This window comes from Pelodiscus sinensis, chromosome 29, assembly GCF_052426305.1.
Source record: "Pelodiscus sinensis isolate ZL-2025 chromosome 29, ASM5242630v1, whole genome shotgun sequence".
Classification (NCBI taxonomy): Eukaryota; Metazoa; Chordata; order Testudines; family Trionychidae; genus Pelodiscus; species Pelodiscus sinensis.
In genome coordinates, this window is record NC_143080.1 from 2,605,944 (window position 1) to 2,624,777 (window position 18,834).

An 18,834-nucleotide genomic window follows, 5' to 3' on the forward strand; every position below is an offset into this window, starting at 1 on the left:
ATTTTGGGAAAGCCTCTTTCGACAGTCAAGCGGAAAAAGCAACGCAATTTACGGCATTCAAATTGCCTTTCTTTTTCCGATTTATCTTTGCAGTGTAGACCTAGCCCCGGAAGCCAATTCATTCCAATTAGCAGCACCAGAGCATCCACACTGCTGTTATTTCAAGTTCAGGAGTGTTACTCCTCATGAAAAACAGGACTACAGAGTCTGAATTCTGTAGCCCAGCGGTCACCAACCAGTCGATCGGGATCTCCCAGTAGATCTTAGAGCCTCTGACAGGTGATCCTGACTGGTTTAGCTGGGGGACTATCAAGCGCTGGCATTGATGTCTCTCTGTCCCCCTCTCCTGTACCCCACATTCAGAGTGAGGAGGGCAGGGCCTCAGCAAAGGGGTGGAGCAGGGGTAATTGGGTTTGAGGCAGATCCTGGATTGACTTAAATTCAAAAAGTGATCCTGTGCTTAAAAAGGTTGGAGACCCCTGTAGCCCCTTATTCCGGAGGAACGGGCTTGGACGTGTGGCTGCACCACTTAGAACATCGGCCTGGGGGGCTAATTTCGGACTAAGTCCTAGTGTAGACCAGGCCTACGAGACGTGCTGTTGGTGCTACAACTTGTTGGGCTCAGGCGTTGACCCTGAAAAGGGCAGGACGGGGTGCCGTAAAACAAACCGTCCGTCAGCTCAGGGTGGCTGTCAAAAGTTTGGGAAGAGAACCCAGAAGCTTTGTGCCCAACTCTATCCATTAGATCATATCCCCCCCAGTCACCCTCCCCCCAAGCTGGAAATAGCCAGGAATCCTGGCTTTCAATTCCCTACTCCAAGTACTAGAACATGGGGTCCTAACTAAGGGGCGTGAACCCCCCACCCCCAAAGTTTTGCTGCTCGTTTTGGTTTTTTGGCCCCGGCCAGTTCCATTTTTTTTTCAACAAGTTGTGCTGCTATTTTGCGGGGCGGGGGGAGGGTTTCTCAAAAATCAAAAAGGGGATGTGCTGCCGAAAAGTTTAGACCTAGAGCAATAAACAGCGGATTCAATGGTCCTCGGCCATTTAACTGCACAAGCCAACACCCAGCCCGGAAGAGAAGAGATTTTGGCTGCCAGCTGATGCTTCAGTCCATAGGTCGCTTTTATTTGACTTAATTCTGTTTCACAGAGCACAGGGTCTCTTCAAAGGGCACAGACACAACAGGAAGATACATACAGACCCATGTCTCTCCACGTTCTCCTGAGTTGGGATCTCAGGGGCCCCGGAGGGGGGGTGTGGGCCGCATCGAGAGGGGTCCGTCAAGAGCATGCAGCACAGAACAAGGACGGACTGGCCGCTTGGATCTCCCGTTTGGGGCGGAGATGAGACCACACCACGTAGTTCCACTTTGGACTGTTCGACTAGACCAGGGCCGGGAGGGGGTGTGTGTGTGAAGTAACAGGCCCGGAGCAGCCCACAGCGGACGACCCGTCGAGAGCTCTCTGCAGACCACGCCCGGGGAAGGGGGGCGCTCTGGGCTCTTCGGACAGAGCCGTGCGTCGCCGCATCGGGCTTTGCGCCCCCATGACGAACGCATCGAACCCCTGGAGACAGGCCTGGACCTCTCCGCCCAGTCTCCATCTTTCCTGCTTCTCCTGGGCTCTGAGGTAGATTTCATGTGGACGTGCGACAACTGGTGTCAGTAGTGGGGAAATTAAATTGCTCGCGGGCACTTCTCTAGCCCTTGACCCCTCCCCCAACCTTAAAGTGACATGACTTTAATATGGCTGGACTCCGCCTGCTGAAAACTCAAGTCCAGCCTGTGATCTACAGCTGGGGGGGGCAAGCGTGTGTTACCGGAGTGTGGAAAGGAGCGATGCTCCAGGCAAGGAGGCGTAAATCAGCGTGACCCCTTGACGTCAGCGGGGCGACCCTGATCGACACCAGCTGGTCTTCGAAGGAGACCCAAGCCCTATCCCCCCCCCCCTCGCTGACTTCGGTGGGACCTCTGCGTGCTCAGAGCCTGCTGGGGATTCTTCTGCGTCTCGCAGGATCGGGCCCCGCGGCCACAGACGCAGTGCGACAGAGCAGAGGGCGTTAGCCCCACCGCCCCGATCTGCACAAAACCGGTGTGAAGGAGGGGTCCCTCGTACTGGGCCGCCGCCGTCCCCGTTGCTTGGGACAGTTCTCTGACCGCACAGACATCTCCGTGGCGATGCAACACCCGCAGTCAGACTGCCGGGCGAGGAGACCGCGCTGTCGCTGTCCGGGCTAAGCGGGACAGGGGGGTGGGCGGAAGAGTGCCAGCGCCACGGATCAGCCCCAGCCCAGACGTCTCCACTGCGACTTTTTCACCCTGCAGCCCACGCCTGAGTCAAGGGCCAGCCGCCTGCGTTGAACTGTCGTGCAGACGGACCCATTAGGGCCAGAAGGGACCACGAGGTTCCCGGCTCCTGCCTGGACCCACTGCGGGCGGCTCTTGTCGGTTACGCAGAATGCAGGCCAGACTGCTGCAAGGCAGGGTCCTATCATTTTGGTCTCACTCCGCCTGGTTCGCCAGCCCCACCAGGCAGTAACACATCCCCGGGCCACCCAGCCTGCGGGTCCGTCACGGCGCCGCCAGCCCCGAGGGTCACCTGAGCCGCAGGTTGGCCCTGCGCCAATCCCTGTTAAACCATAAGCCCTTCTTTATGGCAGTTTGGAAACCTCTGATTTGCAGAGGTCTCAGTTCCACAGGCAAACCTCCCCCGTCACGGCTCAGCCCGCCGGGGAGACGCTCCCGACCACGTCCCTTTGGCGGGTCCTCGTATGCCAGCCTGGTCCCCGGTCGGCTTTGCTCACCGGGGGGACGCTCACCAGGCGCGAGGAAATCTTGTTGTGGAAGAAAACGGTCCGCCCCAGGGGCGAATCGGGAGCTAGTGCACTTTACGTTTACACGGGACTTTAATTCACATTCACTTCCCTTCTGAGCGTTCCCTCAGCCAAGGCGCTTGGGATTCCCCGGAGAAACCTCCCCCTCCACAAACCGATTTACCCCTCCCCCCTGCACAATCCGAGAGGGGGATCCGAATTCTGCGCCTGAACCCCCCTAGAAACGCCAGGGGTCCAGTCGCTCCCTGTGAACTGTCGGTGCCAGCTCCAGCAGAGGCGGACGCTACCTCCCAGCCCACCCACCGCCAGCAGCAAGAGCGGTTCCCATCTCGCCTCTCCCTGCCCAGGGAAGCATGGGCCTCGCTGCTCCGTTCGCCAACACCCCGGCGAAAGACGAAAGAACGGGAGGCGGGGGGCGGTTTGCCCCAGGCAAAACCCATCTCTGGGTCCTGCTAGGGAAGGGGGTCGATTTCCAAAGCATCTTCGCTGCGCGGGCACTTTGGACACACTCCACGGCGTTTTGCTGAGCCAGGGCGGGCGCCGTGGGGCGGGAGAGAGGGGGCAGCGAGCCAGCCCGCACGGGCTTGTCGGAGATCCGTCGGAGGCGAAGATGCTCGGGAAGGCCGGGGAGAGAGAGGCGGCCGCTGCGGGATTCACATTGTGCCGTCATGGGGGCGCCATGGGCCGTCCCAGGACTGTGGGCAAGGGGAGGGCGGGACCACGGCATGGGACACGGATTCTTCCGGGTCCACGGGAGCGAGCGGCTCCACGCAAGGTGGCGGGATGGAGGAGGAGACGACACACGAATGAGGACAGAAACACGCCGGGGGCGCAGCGCTGCTGCCGGGGCCAAGGACCAAAAGCGGCCCCTGACTTTCGAGGAGCCCCGCGTGTGGCCCCCGGTAAGGTCAGTGCAATGCTAGAGGGTGTCCATGCTACGCCCTGGAAAGTGGGTTTCCTTTCTCAGCAGTGTCACTCAGAAAACGGGGCGGGGGGAAGGCGTTCATGTAAAAGGCTGGGGCGACGTTGGGGCCAGCAGCCAGAGGCCAAGGCAGGTTGGTTGGGAAGCACTCGGGGACCGAGCGTGACCAAGAGGGAAACCGCCGGGCAGCAGAGAGAGACTCAAACGTGCCGGGGACATGGACACGCGGTGCCGCTCCCCGAAGCAGCGTTCGGGGCGTGTGTGTCGGGGCGGGACGGGGGGGGGATCCACCTGCAATCAACCTCCCTGAGATCGTTCGGAGAAACCAAATGGCACAGCGAGCGCTGGAAAGGAAGCAGCAGTAAAAGGCAGGCGACACCCCCTGTAAGAAGCCCCAGTCGACCGTCCTGCCTCCCCCTGCCCCCAGGCTGGGTTCCTCCGGCTGGTACAAGCATCCCCGGGTTTGCAGATCCGACCATTCCTCCGTGGGGGGGGAAGAAACCCACTTGGAACCGAGGGACGAGGACGAGGCGAGTCTCTTACAGTTCAGTCTTTCCTGCAGCTACTGAAGAGTCGGAGGTATCTGGGGAGCCGGGTGGTTCCCCGCGGTTTCATGCAGCATCCAAAGGGGGCCAGGGCTGTGAGGAAGTCAGGCCGAGGAGAGAGGAAGGCGGCTCAGATCTTACTGTTCTCCAGGTGCGAATCGATGTGCTTGATCAAAGCATCGTCCGGGTAGCCGATGGGGAACGCCAGCTGGCAGAGAGGGCAGCTCCGGATGTCGGAATCTACCGTCTCCATCAGCAGCTGCGGAGGGGCGGAAGGAGGGGGTCAGAAATGACCTTTCTGCTCACAGGAGCCCCCCCGGCCCCACCCCAGATGCCCGGCCGGTGAGTTTCCGCCGATTCGCCGAGGTCAATGCAGAAGCCGCAGTTCACACCAGCCGGGGATGCGCCCGCCGGGTCCCCGGCCTGCCCGCTGCCACCAGGCACTGCCCAGGCCTTCCCTATGCGCTGCCCCCCTGCCCCTGGCCGGAGGCTGTTCTGCAGCCTGTCAGGTCTCCCTCCCGGCTGGCTTTACAGGGCTCATCAGCCTGGCTCCCCGCTCCGCGTTAATTTCAGCCCACTCCTTGGGGGTTAGGAATCCTTCCCCAACCTCCCGCCCCTCGGCCACGCTAGCTCTGCTGGCTGCTGCCAGAACGTCCTGCCTGGCACTGGCGGTCGAGAACTGGGCTCCCCCCGGCCGAGCTCACCTCCAGCTGGGGATCAGAGCTCCCCCCATTTCTCAGCCACTGACGGGCTTTCCTGGGGCCTGCACCACACACCGGATTCCTCCCCGCCAGGCAGGGAAGCAGCACCGCCTCCCGAGTTACCACAGGGGAAACTGAGGCTCGCAGGAGTGAAGGGACTTCCCCGAGGTCACGCAGCTCGGCGGTAGCAGAGCCAGGAACCGAGCAGAGCTCTCTCCAACCTGAGCCGGGGGCCCCCACCGCTCTTCCCCCCAAAGGTCCCTGAATCTGGGGGTTCGGGCCGGGGCTCCCAGAGCAGGCGGCACCGCTGCGGGGAAGCTCGCAGCGGGCGCGGGGTAGGGGCTCTTGCTTACGTTGATCGACGGCCAGGACTGCGCATGCTCGGCCCTGGAGTAGGAGGCCGCTGTCCGGTGCGCGGCGGGCTCGGGGATGGGGAAGCCGGCGCAGAAGGAGGCGCAGCGGATGGCCCCCGCCTCGGGGCTGGGCGGGCTGGGCACGGCCCACTCCTCCTCGTCGGAGGACTGCTTGTCGAAGCGCAGCTGCTCCTCGAAGGCGTCTCTGGCGCTCCCGGGCCCGCCGGCCCCCCCGATGTACAGCTCCCCGTACGGACGGTGCTTCGGGAGCGTGGAGGCCTCGGGCGGCAGCCACAGGGAGTGGCTCTGGCGGTACCCGGCGCTGTCGCTCACCTCCGAGTAGCTGCGGCGCCCCTGGAAACTGGCCTTGATGTGGTGGCTCGAGGGCTTCGCGTAGCCCAGCTCCAGCAGGTTCCTCTCGCCGGCGGGGGGCACCCGGTGCTGGGAGGCGGGGGACGGGCAGGAGGGGGCCGGGGAGCGGCGCTGCTGGGCGGGGGACTGGCACGGAGGGGGGGCCGGGGAGCGGCGCTGCTGGGCGGGGGACGGGCAGGAGGGGGCCGGGGAGCGGCGCTGCTGGGCGGGGGACGGGCATGGAGGGGGGGCCGGGGAGCGGCGCTGCTGGGCGGGGGACTGGCACGGAGGGGGGGCCGGGGAGCGGCCTGGCGGGGACGGGCAGGGCGGTGCCGGGGAGCGGTGCTGGGCGAGCGGGGAGTGTCTCTGGCCTGCAAAGCAAAGGGCACAAGGACGGACAAATGAACACAAGGACCCGTGCGGCACCCCGGTGCCTGCCCGCAGCACACCCAGCAGCACCCGGGGGTGGGGCCGTCTCCGCCAGCCCTGAGGGGCGCCTGGCCCGGCTGAGCCAGGGAACGGCTCGTTCCTCAGGGGTGACCGCCCTTGGGAGAACTCCCCGCCAGGATCCGAGCCCAGCGCACGAACCCCCAGCCCCTGCCCGCCCCCAGGATCCGAGCACAGCGCCCCAGCGCACAAACCCCCTGCCCCTGCCCGCCCCCAGGATCCGAGCCCAGCGCCCCAGCGCACGAACCCCCAGCCCCTGCCCGTCCCCAGGATCCGAGCCCAGCGCCCCAGCGCACGAACCCCCAGCCCCTGCCCGCCCCCAGGATCCGAGCCCAGCGCCCCAGCGCACGAACCCCCTGCCCCTGCCCGCCCCCAGGATCCGAGCCCAGCGCCCCAGCGCACGAACCCCCAGCCCCTGCCCGTCCCCAGGATCCGAGCCCAGCGCCCCAGCGCACGAACCCCCAGCCCCTGCCCGCCCCCAGGATCCGAGCCCAGCGCCCCAGCGCACGAACCCCCTGCCCCTGCCCGCCCCCAGGATCCGAGCCCAGCGCCCCAGCGCACGAACCCCCAGCCCCCGCCCGCCCCCAGGATCCGAGCCCAGCGCCCCAGCGCACGAACCCCCAGCCCCTGCCCGCCCCCAGGATCCGAGCCCAGCGCCCCAGCGCACGAACCCCCAGCCCCTGCCCGCCCCCAGGATCCGAGCACAGCGCCCCAGCGCACGAACCCCCAGCCCCTGCCCGCCCCCAGGATCCGAGCCCAGCGCCCCAGCGCACGAACCCCCAGCCCCTGCCCGCCCCCAGGATCCGAGCCCAGCGCCCCAGCGCACGAACCCCCAGCCCCTGCCCGCCCCCAGGATCCGAGCACAGCGCCCCAGCGCACGAACCCCCTGCCCTGCCCGCCCCCAGGATCCGAGCACAGCGCCCCAGCGCACGAACCCCCTGCCCTGCCCGCCCCCAGGATCCGAGCCCAGCGCCCCAGCGCACGAACCCCCTGCCCCGCCCGCTCCCAGGATCCGAGCCCAGCGCCCCAGCGCACGAACCCCCTGCCCCTGCCTGCCCCCAGGAACTAGGGTTGCCAGGTGTCCAGTTTTTGCCCCGACAGTCTGGTAAATTGCATCTTCTGTCCAGTAAAAAAATCCAGAAAATACCGGCCATGGAAAATGTTCCGTATTCTCCGTGTTTCCTGGCTGGAAGGCCGGCAGGGACATTTTCCCCTTCCGCGGGGGAGCGCGGGAATTTAAAAGCATAGTGACTTTTTTTTTTCTCAACGAGTTTTGGTTCCCCCCCCCCCTTCTTTTTTGCTCAACCAATGTTTTCCCTGCCATGTTCGGGATTTGTTGTGAAAGTATCTGGCAACCCTACCAGGAACCAAACCTGCCGCCCTGGCGCACGAACCCCCCCGTCCCTCCTTGCCCCCAGGAACCAAGCCCGCTGCCCCGGCGCACAAACCCCCTGGCCCTGGCCGCCGGCGGGGCCGGGCGCGATGCTCACCGCCGTTGAGGGCCTGCTCTTGCAGCAGCGTGCGGAGGATCTGGCTCTGCAGGGAGCTGAGGCTGCGCAGCCGGCATAGCTCCTCCGTCAGCTCGGTGTAGGCCAGCGCCAGGTTCACCCTGGTGAGACAGCAGGGCCAGGCCTTAGGCCAACCCCTGGAGGAGGCCCAGCACCCCGCGACCGAGAGAGGCGCCCTGGGGCCGGGGCAGGCCCTGGGAGAGCTCTGGGGGGCCGTGTGGGGCCCAGCACCGGCCACAAGGGGAGGGCACAGCGGGGAGATGGTAACCGGGAGCAGACGTGGGGCCGGGGGAGAGGGAAGGCTCCTGGACTGGAGGTTCTGCCCAGAGCTCTCTCCGCCCCCCTGGACTGACAGACCGGCCCCTGCATCCCTCCTGCCCCCCCTCCCTCTCCCTCTCCCTTTGGTGCCCCCCACAACCCGCTCGGCTCTGATCGGCTCCCCCCTGGCTGCCCCCAAAGGCCCTGATCCTGCTCCCAACCCCTTCTAGCTGCCTCCCCGGGCTGGATTCCTTAGCCTTGCTCTGGATGCCACCCTGCTCGCCCGCTGCACGTCCTGAGACAGTGGCGGACACGTGCTACGCTCACAGAGGCCCACGCGAGCGTCCGCCTGGCAAGGATCCCACACAGGACAGCCAGGCTGCCCTGTTCTGGGGGCGCAGCAACACAATGCCAATCCCCCTGCTCCACAAGCCCACATGAGCTGAAGGGGAATCTCCACTAGTAGGTAGCAGTAGAGGGCCTATGACACACAGTGGAACGGTTCCAATTCCATCCTGCAGAGGGCACCAGTGAAGTGCACCCCTCCCCTCATCTCATTCCTCCACTGAGAATGCAGAAATGATCGTCAGGGTAAGTGTTGCTGAATTATTCAGCCCACAATAAGCAGGGTGATACGGTCACCCTAGGCAGCATGGTACGGTGGATAACAGCGTTAGAGGTTCCGGGTGCCAGTCCCAACTCTGCCGTGTGATGTTGGGCAAACGGCTTCTCCTTCCCACGTTTCAGTGAGACGATCAGTACACGGAGCGTGAGCCCCCGGCAACAGAATACAGACAGCTCTGATCTCCCCTAAGACTGGGGTCCTGTAGCCGGGGCAAAGTGCGTTAACATCCTCGTTAGGACAAAATGAGCCGAGGCCGCTTCCCATCAGGCTGCACCCATCAGGCTGCTCCCCCGCCATCCCCTCTGCACCCCGCTGTTCTCCTGTCCTCTCGTCCGACTGTACGCGCTTTGGAGCAGAGGCTGTCCTCTGGGGCTGGGTTTGACCTACGGATGTAAAATCCTGGTGGATCAGCTCACCGACTAACCGATTACAGAGGGGCCTGTGGGGGAGGGGGGCGTCCCAGCCTGGCTGGAGTAGCCCCTGCCTGTGCGGGACCTGGATGCTGGAGCAGCCTCTGTCCACAGCCGGCCCCCCCGCGGGGCTGGAGTAGCCCCTGCCTGTGCCCCCCCCCATTGGGGTCTGGTCCAGGCCTGACATTCCTAAGCATGAACCAGAGGATGGGGCCAGACAAAAACGGACAGCTCCTGGCGCACGCCGCCCTTTACAGAAACCGAGCCACGAAGGACGCCGAGTGACTGGCCCGGGGTCGCCTCGAGGGTCGCGCCTGCAACCCCGGCGTCCCGGCTTCCCAAACACACAACTAACCCCCGCCACGGAGAGACGCCGCCGCCCGTCTCCCGCCGGCCCCGTCAACGCCGTTCCCGCGGCCCTGTCACAGGCGTCAACACGCGGCCGTCTCCCCAACACTTCCGCGCCGCCTCTCCAGCCCACCCTGCGTGCGACAGGAGGTTCCCCGGGGGCTGCCAGGCCGGGCCCGAGAAAGCGAACGACCGGGTTGAGCTGAGCGACTGTGACACCCGGGGGACCTGGGAGATGGTTCGCGTAACAGCAGCGGACAGGTCTCCCCCTCCCGCCGCCTGTCGCGCCGTGCCGCGTCCTCTCCCCCTGCCGCCGCCCCTACAGAGTTGGGGGCTGTGTGCATGCCGGCGCTCACAGGACGGATCTCCTGGGAGGGCTTGTTCGGGCGGGCGTGACAGGCGACGAAATGAAGGGCCCTGAAGGATCCCACGGTGAAGGGGTTTGTGAACAATCGGCGCACGAAACGCAACCCTTGGTGAGCTCAATAAGGCAGCTGAGCAAAGCCCTGGCCAGCAGCCCCGGGGTTCCTCTGTCTGCAGCAGATGGAGTCCTCCGTCAGTCACCGTGGCAACGACCCTGGCACCCTGAAACCCACGGTGATCCTGTTCGTCTAGGTCGCGGGGAGTCCAGCAGCTGAACCTGCTCCTCTGGCCCTGGCAGGGATCACTCATGAGAGCGATGACAGGCCCCGGCCCACTGCCCGAGCCTCCCATTGACTTCCACAGATGCTGGAGTCAGCCCCTTACTAATCTTATTGAAGGGACCGATGATCCCACCGCTGACACCAGCAGTCTCTGGGACCTAGGTCACATCACTTCCCCTTTCTGCCTTATCTTCCCTTCTCTGCAAACTGCGGAAACTAACCCCCTGCCCACAGCAGGACAAGGCAACGACATTGTCCCCACTCAGCAGATGGGGGAGTCAAGTCCCAGAAAGGCAAACTCATGCTTAGGGGCTACTACAGTCCTGCAAACAGCCATGCAGACCTTTGGGCTCAGGCTCAGAAGCCTGGGGGCTCGTCGACATGGCTATTTTTAGGGCCACATCATGAGCCCGAGTCTGCATAGCTGGGCTCTGACATTCCCTGCTGTGGACAGGTCAAGGGTCTGCCCGTGGGGCGCAGGAGCTGGAGACACGCAGCAGGACAGAGACGGGAGAAACGAGGCTTCTGTGGGCTCATTCTGAAGATGAAAATGAAAGAGACCCGCCAATAATAAATAGTCATCACCGCTAGGCAGAGTTGCCGCTCTGCATGGCCATGCAAAAAATTCTTCCCCCGCCCACCTCCTCTGGCATAATGAGGGAGCCGCTGGGGCGAGGGGCCGGGACCTGCCGTGGCCACGTGGCTGGGGCTGTCACGTGGCAGGGGGGCCGGGGCTTGTTCTAGCGGCTGGGCTGGGAATGGGGCCTGCCGCATGGCGGGGGGGGGGGAGGGTTCTGCTCCGGTGGCCGGGAACGTGTGTGAGTTAATACACTGGGTGCCACGGTGGCCCACCTCCGAACCAGCACCCGTGACCTTGATATTGGTGCACCAGCCAAAACTCACTCCACCTGTGGTTAGAAAATCTTAGAGGGAACACGGCCCCTAGGTCTTCTCATCCCTGCATCTCCAAGCCCTTTACAGAGAAGGTCAGTGGAGCCCGGCATGGATATAAAATGTTGTGTCCACCTCCACGAAAAGGAGCCGCAGCTATTCGCATCCGCCCCTGTGGATAGCTACAAAGTGGATATCCACGGACGGGCCAGGCTCGAAAGGTCAGGTTCTTTATCCCAGTTTTACAATCTGGGAAACTGAGGCACAAAGGGGCAGAAACTACCCAGCAGACAAGCCAGGAAGAAAAGTCACCCAGCTCCACCCATGCTAAGGTCAGGTGTGATTATCGGGCCTAGCGTCCAGTCTAATATAGTCCACAGGACTTCTCCCAAGTCCCAAGTTCTCCCACCACTAGGCAACGCTGCACTGGAAGGCGAGGTGAGGTGGAGGGGGGATTTCTAGCTTGCCATCACTTCGTCCTCTCTCCGTGGCCCAAACGGCAGGTGAACGCGTCACGGATCCAGAGAGCAGTGGTGAGACCCTGCTGTGCCCCCTCTCTTCTGCTGCCTCCCAAAGCAAAACCAAAAAACCCCCTCATTCAGCCTGCAAGCGCCCCAAACCCTGCTGGGGTGGGTGTGGTGTTGGCAACAGCCGGTGAGCTGGTCAGAAAAAGCTCTGCCGTGTAAGTCACCTCCCTTCCTCCAAAATAACCTTCTGCCCCTAAGAGATCAAAGCGTGGAAACTTTTTTCTCCAGCTCAGTCACTAGCAACGCAACAAAAACAAAAGGCACCCGGGCAGGGCAAAGCGAGACGCTTACACACACCCTGGCCACTGCCCGGCCGGCTGGGGCATCACATAGCCGCCGGGCCCGTGCCCGGGATTCGGGCCTGGCAAACGTCAGCGCCGAACGGATCCGGTTCCAGTAAGGGGAGGTGACGGCCGGGGCGAGAGAGGGGTAAGGTGGCGGGGGCGGCGGAGGAGTTGTGTGAGCTTGTGCTTCTGAAGACAGGAAAAGCGAGTGTTTCAAATAAAGGCTGGTTAAGAAGAACCCCCCCCGCCCCCCCCGGGGTGTGTGGCTGCAGGCGGGTTAAGAAACGTGCGCACAAAGCGCAGGTTTATTTTAGAAGCAAGAACCAACCAACCAAAACAAAAAAAATTCCCCCCACGACCTAACCAAGGTGACCGAGCCCTCGGGGGCCCGTTCGCTGCAGGCGGCTCAGGAAAGGCTTGTGGTTCTTGAGCCCACCCCTCCAGCGCCTGCTCGGGGGCGCCACGCCTTCCGCGGCCAGCGGGCCGGGCCCAGAAGCTGGGCAACGAGGGAGTTGTGCACCGTCCTCCTCCGGCTTTCTGCAGGAGCGGAGGGTGGCGAGAGGTGAGCCCCGCCTGGGAGAGGGCCCCAAAGCCCCCAAGGCCTGGATCCGGGATATGCAGCCTAACATTGCAGAAAGAAACATCGCCTCCTCCCCACCTTCCTCCTCCTTGCACCCCTGGCTCCCTGCTGGGCCTCTGTCCAGACAGGCTCTCCCTGCTGGCCCACGCGTCCCTCCAGAACACCCTCCCCGACTTGGGCTCTGATCCGTCTCCACCCCGTCCCTGTAAGCCGGGCGCTTGGGCAGCCCCTCAGGAGAGATTCTGATTTGCAGAGTGCCCCCAGCTGGGTTTGCGTTGTTCTGTGTGGTGCACATTCAAAACACCCCTTGGTGCACATCACAAAATTTATTCCGCACAGGGGAGGAAAAGATTAGTGGGAACAGCAAAGGGAGCCAGTCTGGCTTTAAGCTCCCCACATGCAAGTTCTGGATTTGCACTGGGGTAGCTCAGTCCTGGGCTTCTCGCTGACTGGCCATGTCAGCAAAGATTTGGGGTTTTTTTTGTTTTGTTTGTGTCTCACTTGTGTGTAGGCCCTGACTGATTTTTCTGTGGGTCTGCGGCCCCCCACCTCAAAAAGGTTCCCTGGCCCTGCTTTAAGTTATGCTAAAAGGAGGCTGCCTATCAAATGTGGTGGTCCCAGTTCTTACGGTTTAGGAGGAGTTTCTGTACAGAGAGACAGACTCACTCTCTCAAATACACAGTAGCTCAAGGCCAGGAGGTGGGAGTTCATTTCTGGCTGGCGCTGGGTTCGGGATGACCTGGATTTGAGCCACTGGGTTTGCAGCAACTTGTCCCCGCCCAGACTCTGTCCTGAAAGTACCCCAAACTCTCACCCGTGCGGCTGGATTTGCCAGCGCGCAGCGCTCCGACCTCCTTCCAGAGCAGCCCATGCCTGCGCCCCCGTGCCTCTCCCCCCGCGCCCCAGACGCCACGCTGAAAGGAACGAAGGAGCCGCCCGCAACCCCGAGCCAGACGCAGCTGTGTGGCTGCGTGTCCAGCCCTGTCCCCATGAACCGCCGGGCTGGCCTTCCCCACCTCCACGAACGGGAACGTGCACGAGGTGCGATCCTTCCCCCCGCCCCCTTTTCACAAGGCATCGTCTATTGGCGGCGTTACCCCGGGCCACAGCTAATTGCAGGGAGGGGGGGAGAACGGGCTCCCACGACAGATGGCTCCGGCAGAAAGCACCATCCCCCAGATCGCTTTTTCCACCCCAGATATTTCACAACATTTCAGGAAGTCTGATGCAGCAGAAAAGCTGTTGGTAATTAACCCCCCCACACAGGAACCTCGCCTGGAACACGGAAAATCTCCTGAACATGCCCCCCCTTGCAATGTATTAAATGTGAAGCTGAAAACAAGCGACGTGAGGAGAAACCAGGTCCGATCTCTGCAGTCATGTCCAGGGAGGGGGGAGAGCTGGGACCTTTGCCCGGAGTGGAAACCCCACCGCGCCAGGCGCTGTACAAGCCCTACTAAGAGACAGTGCCTTCCTCCGAAACTGACCATCTAGTTAGCAGGTTCGAAATAGACAGACGCCCCCTTTCCGCAGATGGAGGAACCAAGGGGCCCGATTTGCAAAAGAGGCCGCGTCACACCATTGTTAACCCTCCGGCCCCAAAAGGAGCAGTTGGGCGCTTGAAAATCAGGCCCGAAATAACTTAGATCAGATACCGCCGGCAGCCGAGTTCAGAACTGAGCCTCCGGGTTCTTAGTATGAGGGGACTGCCCTAACCACAAGACCTTCCCCTTCCAATTGTTTGCTGCTTGAAAGAGTCCTTGTTGCTTCGCAACGGGCTGCAAAGTGACATCTTGCTGGCTGGGGCGAGCAGCCAGCAGCCCGGTACAACCCGGGGAGCAGCTTGCGTGCAGAACGGGGGCTAGCAGTTAGCTGAGACGCGGGCCCAGGTGCCTGTCGGGCTGCCAAGGTGTCAGGTCAGCTCCAGGAGCAGTGTTTCAGTTCTCTCCCCGGCGGCTGCTCTCTGGGTTCAAATGGGGATGATAATAAATAAACGATCATTAGTCATCACACGGGGTGGGGGAGGCTGAACCCTCATGCAAATTACCACTGACTGCAGGCCAGGTTCTCAGCCCCTGGCCCAGTACTGGCAGAATTTCCAATCTCCTGCCCTTCGGCACCAGCAGCTTCCGAGAAAAAGGAAAAGTCACGCCGGACCTGCAAGGCCTTCCTGACCCGGGCCCTGAAGCCTGCGGATGTACTGCCCTGAAGTGGTGACCCTGTGTCATGGAACTGCCGAAATCCTCACGCCATGTACGTGGGTGGATACACTGTTTTGGAATCTTCCTAAGCTCTTGGCGAGGAGAAATAACCAGGACGAGGAAGTCCGGTCCGTACAAAGATCAAAGCGTTGCATTTCTCTGTGCCTGGACATCCCTTGCTCACATATCAGAGGAGAGGATAAACAGGAGAACTGCACTACCGTCTCTATCTCATTCGTTCCTCTCTCTCTCTCTCGCCTCTCGTTTGTGCCCTCGCTAAATTCGACAGTCCACATCTTCGCACTGTCTCTGTCCCAGCTTTGTACGTCTGTCCCATTCCAGCAGCAGGCCCCATCTGTACACCTTGCAAAAAACAGTCCCTGCTCCCCAAAGAATTTACAGCCGAAAGAAACAAGAGGGGGAACTGAGGCATGGAGTGGGAATGTGACTTGCCTCCAGTCACACAACTCGTCAGTGGCAGAGACGGGAAAGAAACACAATCTCCCACACCAGCGGTGGGGAACCTCAGGCCTGGGGGTTGGATGCAGCCCCTGGCTTGCTTGGATCTGACCCCTGAATGTCGGGGCTCCCCCACCAGCATTGGGGGGCTCATGCTGTTGAGAGGTGTTTGGTTTTTTTTTGTTTGTTTCTCACTTGTGTGCGGCCCCCGGTGGATTTTTCTGTGGATCAGCAGTCCCCGACGCAAAAAAGGTTCCCTGCCCTCGTCCTGAACCCTAGCACCATTCACTAGTCCGCACTGTCTTCCTTGAAAAGTGACTGATTCTGGCGTGAAAACACCTTTCCAGAGTGAAAATGCCAGGTTACTAAAGAACACTAATCTAGGGGTACGTCTACACTAGCCCCCTAGTTCAAACTAGGGAGGCTAATGAGGGCGACCAAAATTGCTAATGAAGCACGGGATTTAAATATGCCGCACTTGATTAGCATATTCCCGGCCGGTCGCCATTTTGGAAACTGACTAGCCCAAAGTAACTGCCTGCATCTACACACGGCAGAAAAGCGGAATTCCGAGATAAACCCCTTAGTTCGAATTAACTGTTAAACCCCATTCCACGATTCATTAGCAATGTCGGTCACCCTCAATAGCCTCCCTAGTTCGAAGTAGGGGGCTAGTGTAGACGTACCCTCGGGGAGAAAGCAAGAACCAGGGCAGGAAACACACGCTGGACAAATTCAAATTAGAGAAACGGCACCAATGCTTAGCAATGAAGTCGGGCTGTTAATTAGGGTTGAAAATGTTAACGGGTTAACCTTGGAGTAGCCCCCACCTGGTTACCCATATGTATCCCTGATATGGGTGATGCTTAGCGGGTAACCGGTTAACCCATTAACCCTTTACTTGCCTACAATGAAGCTGATTAACCCCAGCAAAAAATTCCCCCTGGAGGATGGAGAACACTTCATTTCTTGCTGGCCATGCCTTCCCGGCGGGTATTTTCTACGGGTGTTTGCTGGGTTGTCGTAGCTGTGCTGGTCCCAGGATATTAAGAGCCCAGGTGGGTGAGATCCGGGGGGTCCCAAACATGCCTGTCAGTGGGCGCTGTGCATCGCCCGTTCCACAGAGCGCCCCGATAACTGGGGGAGACAATCACGACACTTACAAACCAACTCACCCCGAAAAAGGGCCAAAGACAAAACACAGCCCATCCCCGGCGGGCGAGCCGCTCTGTCCTGGATCTCTCAGGCCCCCTCCTTAACAGAAAGCGGCACATCGCCCCCAAAAGACAATGGCAGGAACTTCAATTCATCACTTTGCTAGACATGACGTGTCACGGCCGGCCGAAAGACACGGGATTTCTGAGTCTTACAATAAAACCATCGGCAGCCCACGATTCCGCCTCCTCCGGCCTGCGTCTGCAGAGGTGTGAGCTTAGCCACTGCTCGAACTGTCCCTCGCAAGGGGGAAGGGGAAGGGGAAGGGGAAGGGGAACGGGAAGAGGAAGGGGTGCTAACTGCCTATGCAACCGATCTGTTCCTCTTGTATGGAGACGTCATGCGCGGAGCTCCCCATCCCGACTCCTGCACCCCCACACCCCAACCCCGACTCCTGCACCCCCTCATACCCCACCCCCGACTCCTGCACCCCCACACCCCACCCCCAACTCCTGCACCTCCACACCCCACCCCCGACTCCTGCACTTCCTCATACCCCAACCCCGACTCCTGCACCCCCACACCCCACCCCCAACTCCTGCACCCCCTCATACCCCAACCCTGACTCCTGCACCCCCACACCCCACCCCCGACTCCTGCACCCCCTCATACCCCAACCCCGACTCCTGCACCTCCTCATACCCCACCCTCCACTCCTGCACCCCTACACTCCAACCCTAACTCCTGCACCCCTCATACCCCAGCCCCTGCACCCCCACACCCCACCCCTGACTCATGCACCTCCTCATACCCCAACCCTGACTCCTGCACCCCTTCACTCCAACCCTAACTCCTGCACCCCTCATACCCCAGCCCCTGCACCCCCACACCCCACCCCCAACTCCTGCATCTCCTCATACCCCACCCTCCACTCCTGCACTCCTACACTCCAACCCTAACTCCTGCACCCCTCATACCCCAACCCCTGCACCCCCACACCCCACCCCTGACTCATGCACCTCCTCATACCCCAACCCTGACTCCTGCACCCCCACACTCCACCCCCGACTCCTGCACCTCCTCATACCCCAACCCCAACTCCTGCACCTCCACACCCCACCCCCGACTCCTGCACCTCCTCATACCCCAACCCCGACTCCTGCACCCCCACACCCCACCCCCGACTCATGCACCTCCTCATACCCCAACCCCAACCCCTGCACCCCCACACCCCACCCCCGACTCATGCACCTCCTCATACCCCAACCCTGACTCCTGCACCCCCACACACCACCCCCGACTCCTGCACCCCTCATACTCAAACCCAGACACCTGCACCTCCACACCCCACCCCCGACTCATGCACCTCCTCATACCCCAACCCCAACCCCTGCACCCCCACACCCCACCCCCGACTCATGCACCTCCTCATACCCCAACCCTGACTCCTGCACCCCCACACACCACCCCCGACTCCTGCACCCCTCATACTCAAACCCAGACACCTGCACCCCCACAGCCCACCCCCGATTCCTGCACCCCAATCCCAACTCCTGCACCCCCACAGCCCACCCTGACTCCTGAACCCCCCACACCCCAACCCCTGCACCCCCCCACGCCCCAAATCCGGCACCCTCACAGCCCACCCCGATTCCTGCACCCTCCCACCCCCCATCCCTGACTCCTGCACCCCCATAAACCCCAATCATCTGCCCTGATCCCCATCCCCTACACCCCAACTCCTGCTCCCCCCACACTCCAATCCTGACTCCTGCACCCCCACCCCCTGTTCTGAGCCCCCCCACTCCACGAGGGGGGAGGGGTGTCCTGTCAGCACAGGTGGCTGCAGCACTGAAAGGGCAGACAAGCAGTGCTGGGCTTGACGCGCCGAGTCTCACGACATGTGACGGCCTGTGCTACGCAGGCCCACCCCCACATGATCTAACGGTCCCTCCTGCCCCCCGAAATCGATCACCCAATGAGCGCAGAGGTCGCGACCTCTCCAGAACAACCCCCCCGATCTCCAACGCCCCGGCCTCCGGGACACCCCGCTTTGAGTCACCAGGAGTTCAAGTCAGATGGTTAGTTCTCGGATCACAAGATCCCAATCAGCGGGCAGCAGCGCGGTGCCGATAAACTGCGGCAAGTTTCTCCCTGCCATGATTTGCCTCCCCCCCAGCCCGTTTCACAGGGTTTGCACGCCTCTCACGGGGTTTGCACGCCTCTCACGGGGTTTGCACGCCTCTCACGGGGTTTGCACGCCGGCGGGCGGAGATGGGAAACCAGCCTGCAGCTGCGCTGGCTCTACCCATTTTGACTCTTTTGTTATTTTGCTTCGGCTTCCTTCCCCCAGACCCACAAGCCTCAACCCTTTTAATAAAACGCTGCGGTCAGCCCTTCCCCCACCCCCCCACTCCCCATGCTCCCCGCCAGCAGAGAGGGCGGCGGCCCGTGGGTGGCGGATGGCAGAGAAGGGGGCGAGAGGGCTGGCCAGGGGGCCTGGGGTCTTGGGGAGCATCTGGGATCCTGGAGGGTGGGGGGGGGGCAGAGGGAGGCTGGACATGCCATTCGCACCCTTCCCGACCCCACACGTGGCAAGCAGGGAAAACCCGAGCCCGGGCGCAAGACCCAGCCAGCCGCATCCTTGAGCGAGAAAATGTCGGTGCCGGGTTTGCCCCAGAGTCCCATTTCCAGCCAGGGCCCCTCTCTGCTTGTTCAGAGAACATAAGAACGGCCGGACTGGGTCAGACCAAAGGTCCATCTAGCCCAGTATCCTGTCTGCCGACAGTGGC

The 18,834-nt window shown here is 62.0% G+C and overlaps 1 protein-coding gene across 4 annotated transcripts in view; it reads right to left on the bottom strand.

The window, feature by feature from the left end:
• Nucleotides 1-1,105: 1,105 nt before the first annotated feature.
• The window catches only part of TBKBP1 (TBK1 binding protein 1), a 75,305-nt gene continuing 57,576 nt past the window's right edge, over nucleotides 1,106-18,834 (bottom strand). For 3 of the 4 annotated variants that reach the window (XM_075911411.2, XM_075911410.2, XM_075911409.2), the window contains exons 8-10: nucleotides 7,643-7,761; nucleotides 5,355-6,076; nucleotides 1,106-4,559 (exon numbers count right to left, since the gene is read on the bottom strand). In XM_075911411.2, coding sequence (XP_075767526.1) covers nucleotides 4,431-4,559; nucleotides 5,355-6,076; nucleotides 7,643-7,761 — 970 coding nt within the window. In that variant the 3' untranslated portion in view covers nucleotides 1,106-4,430. The remainder of the gene's footprint in view (nucleotides 4,560-5,354; nucleotides 6,077-7,642; nucleotides 7,762-18,834) is intronic. The other variant, XM_075911412.2, reaches the window with a different exon arrangement.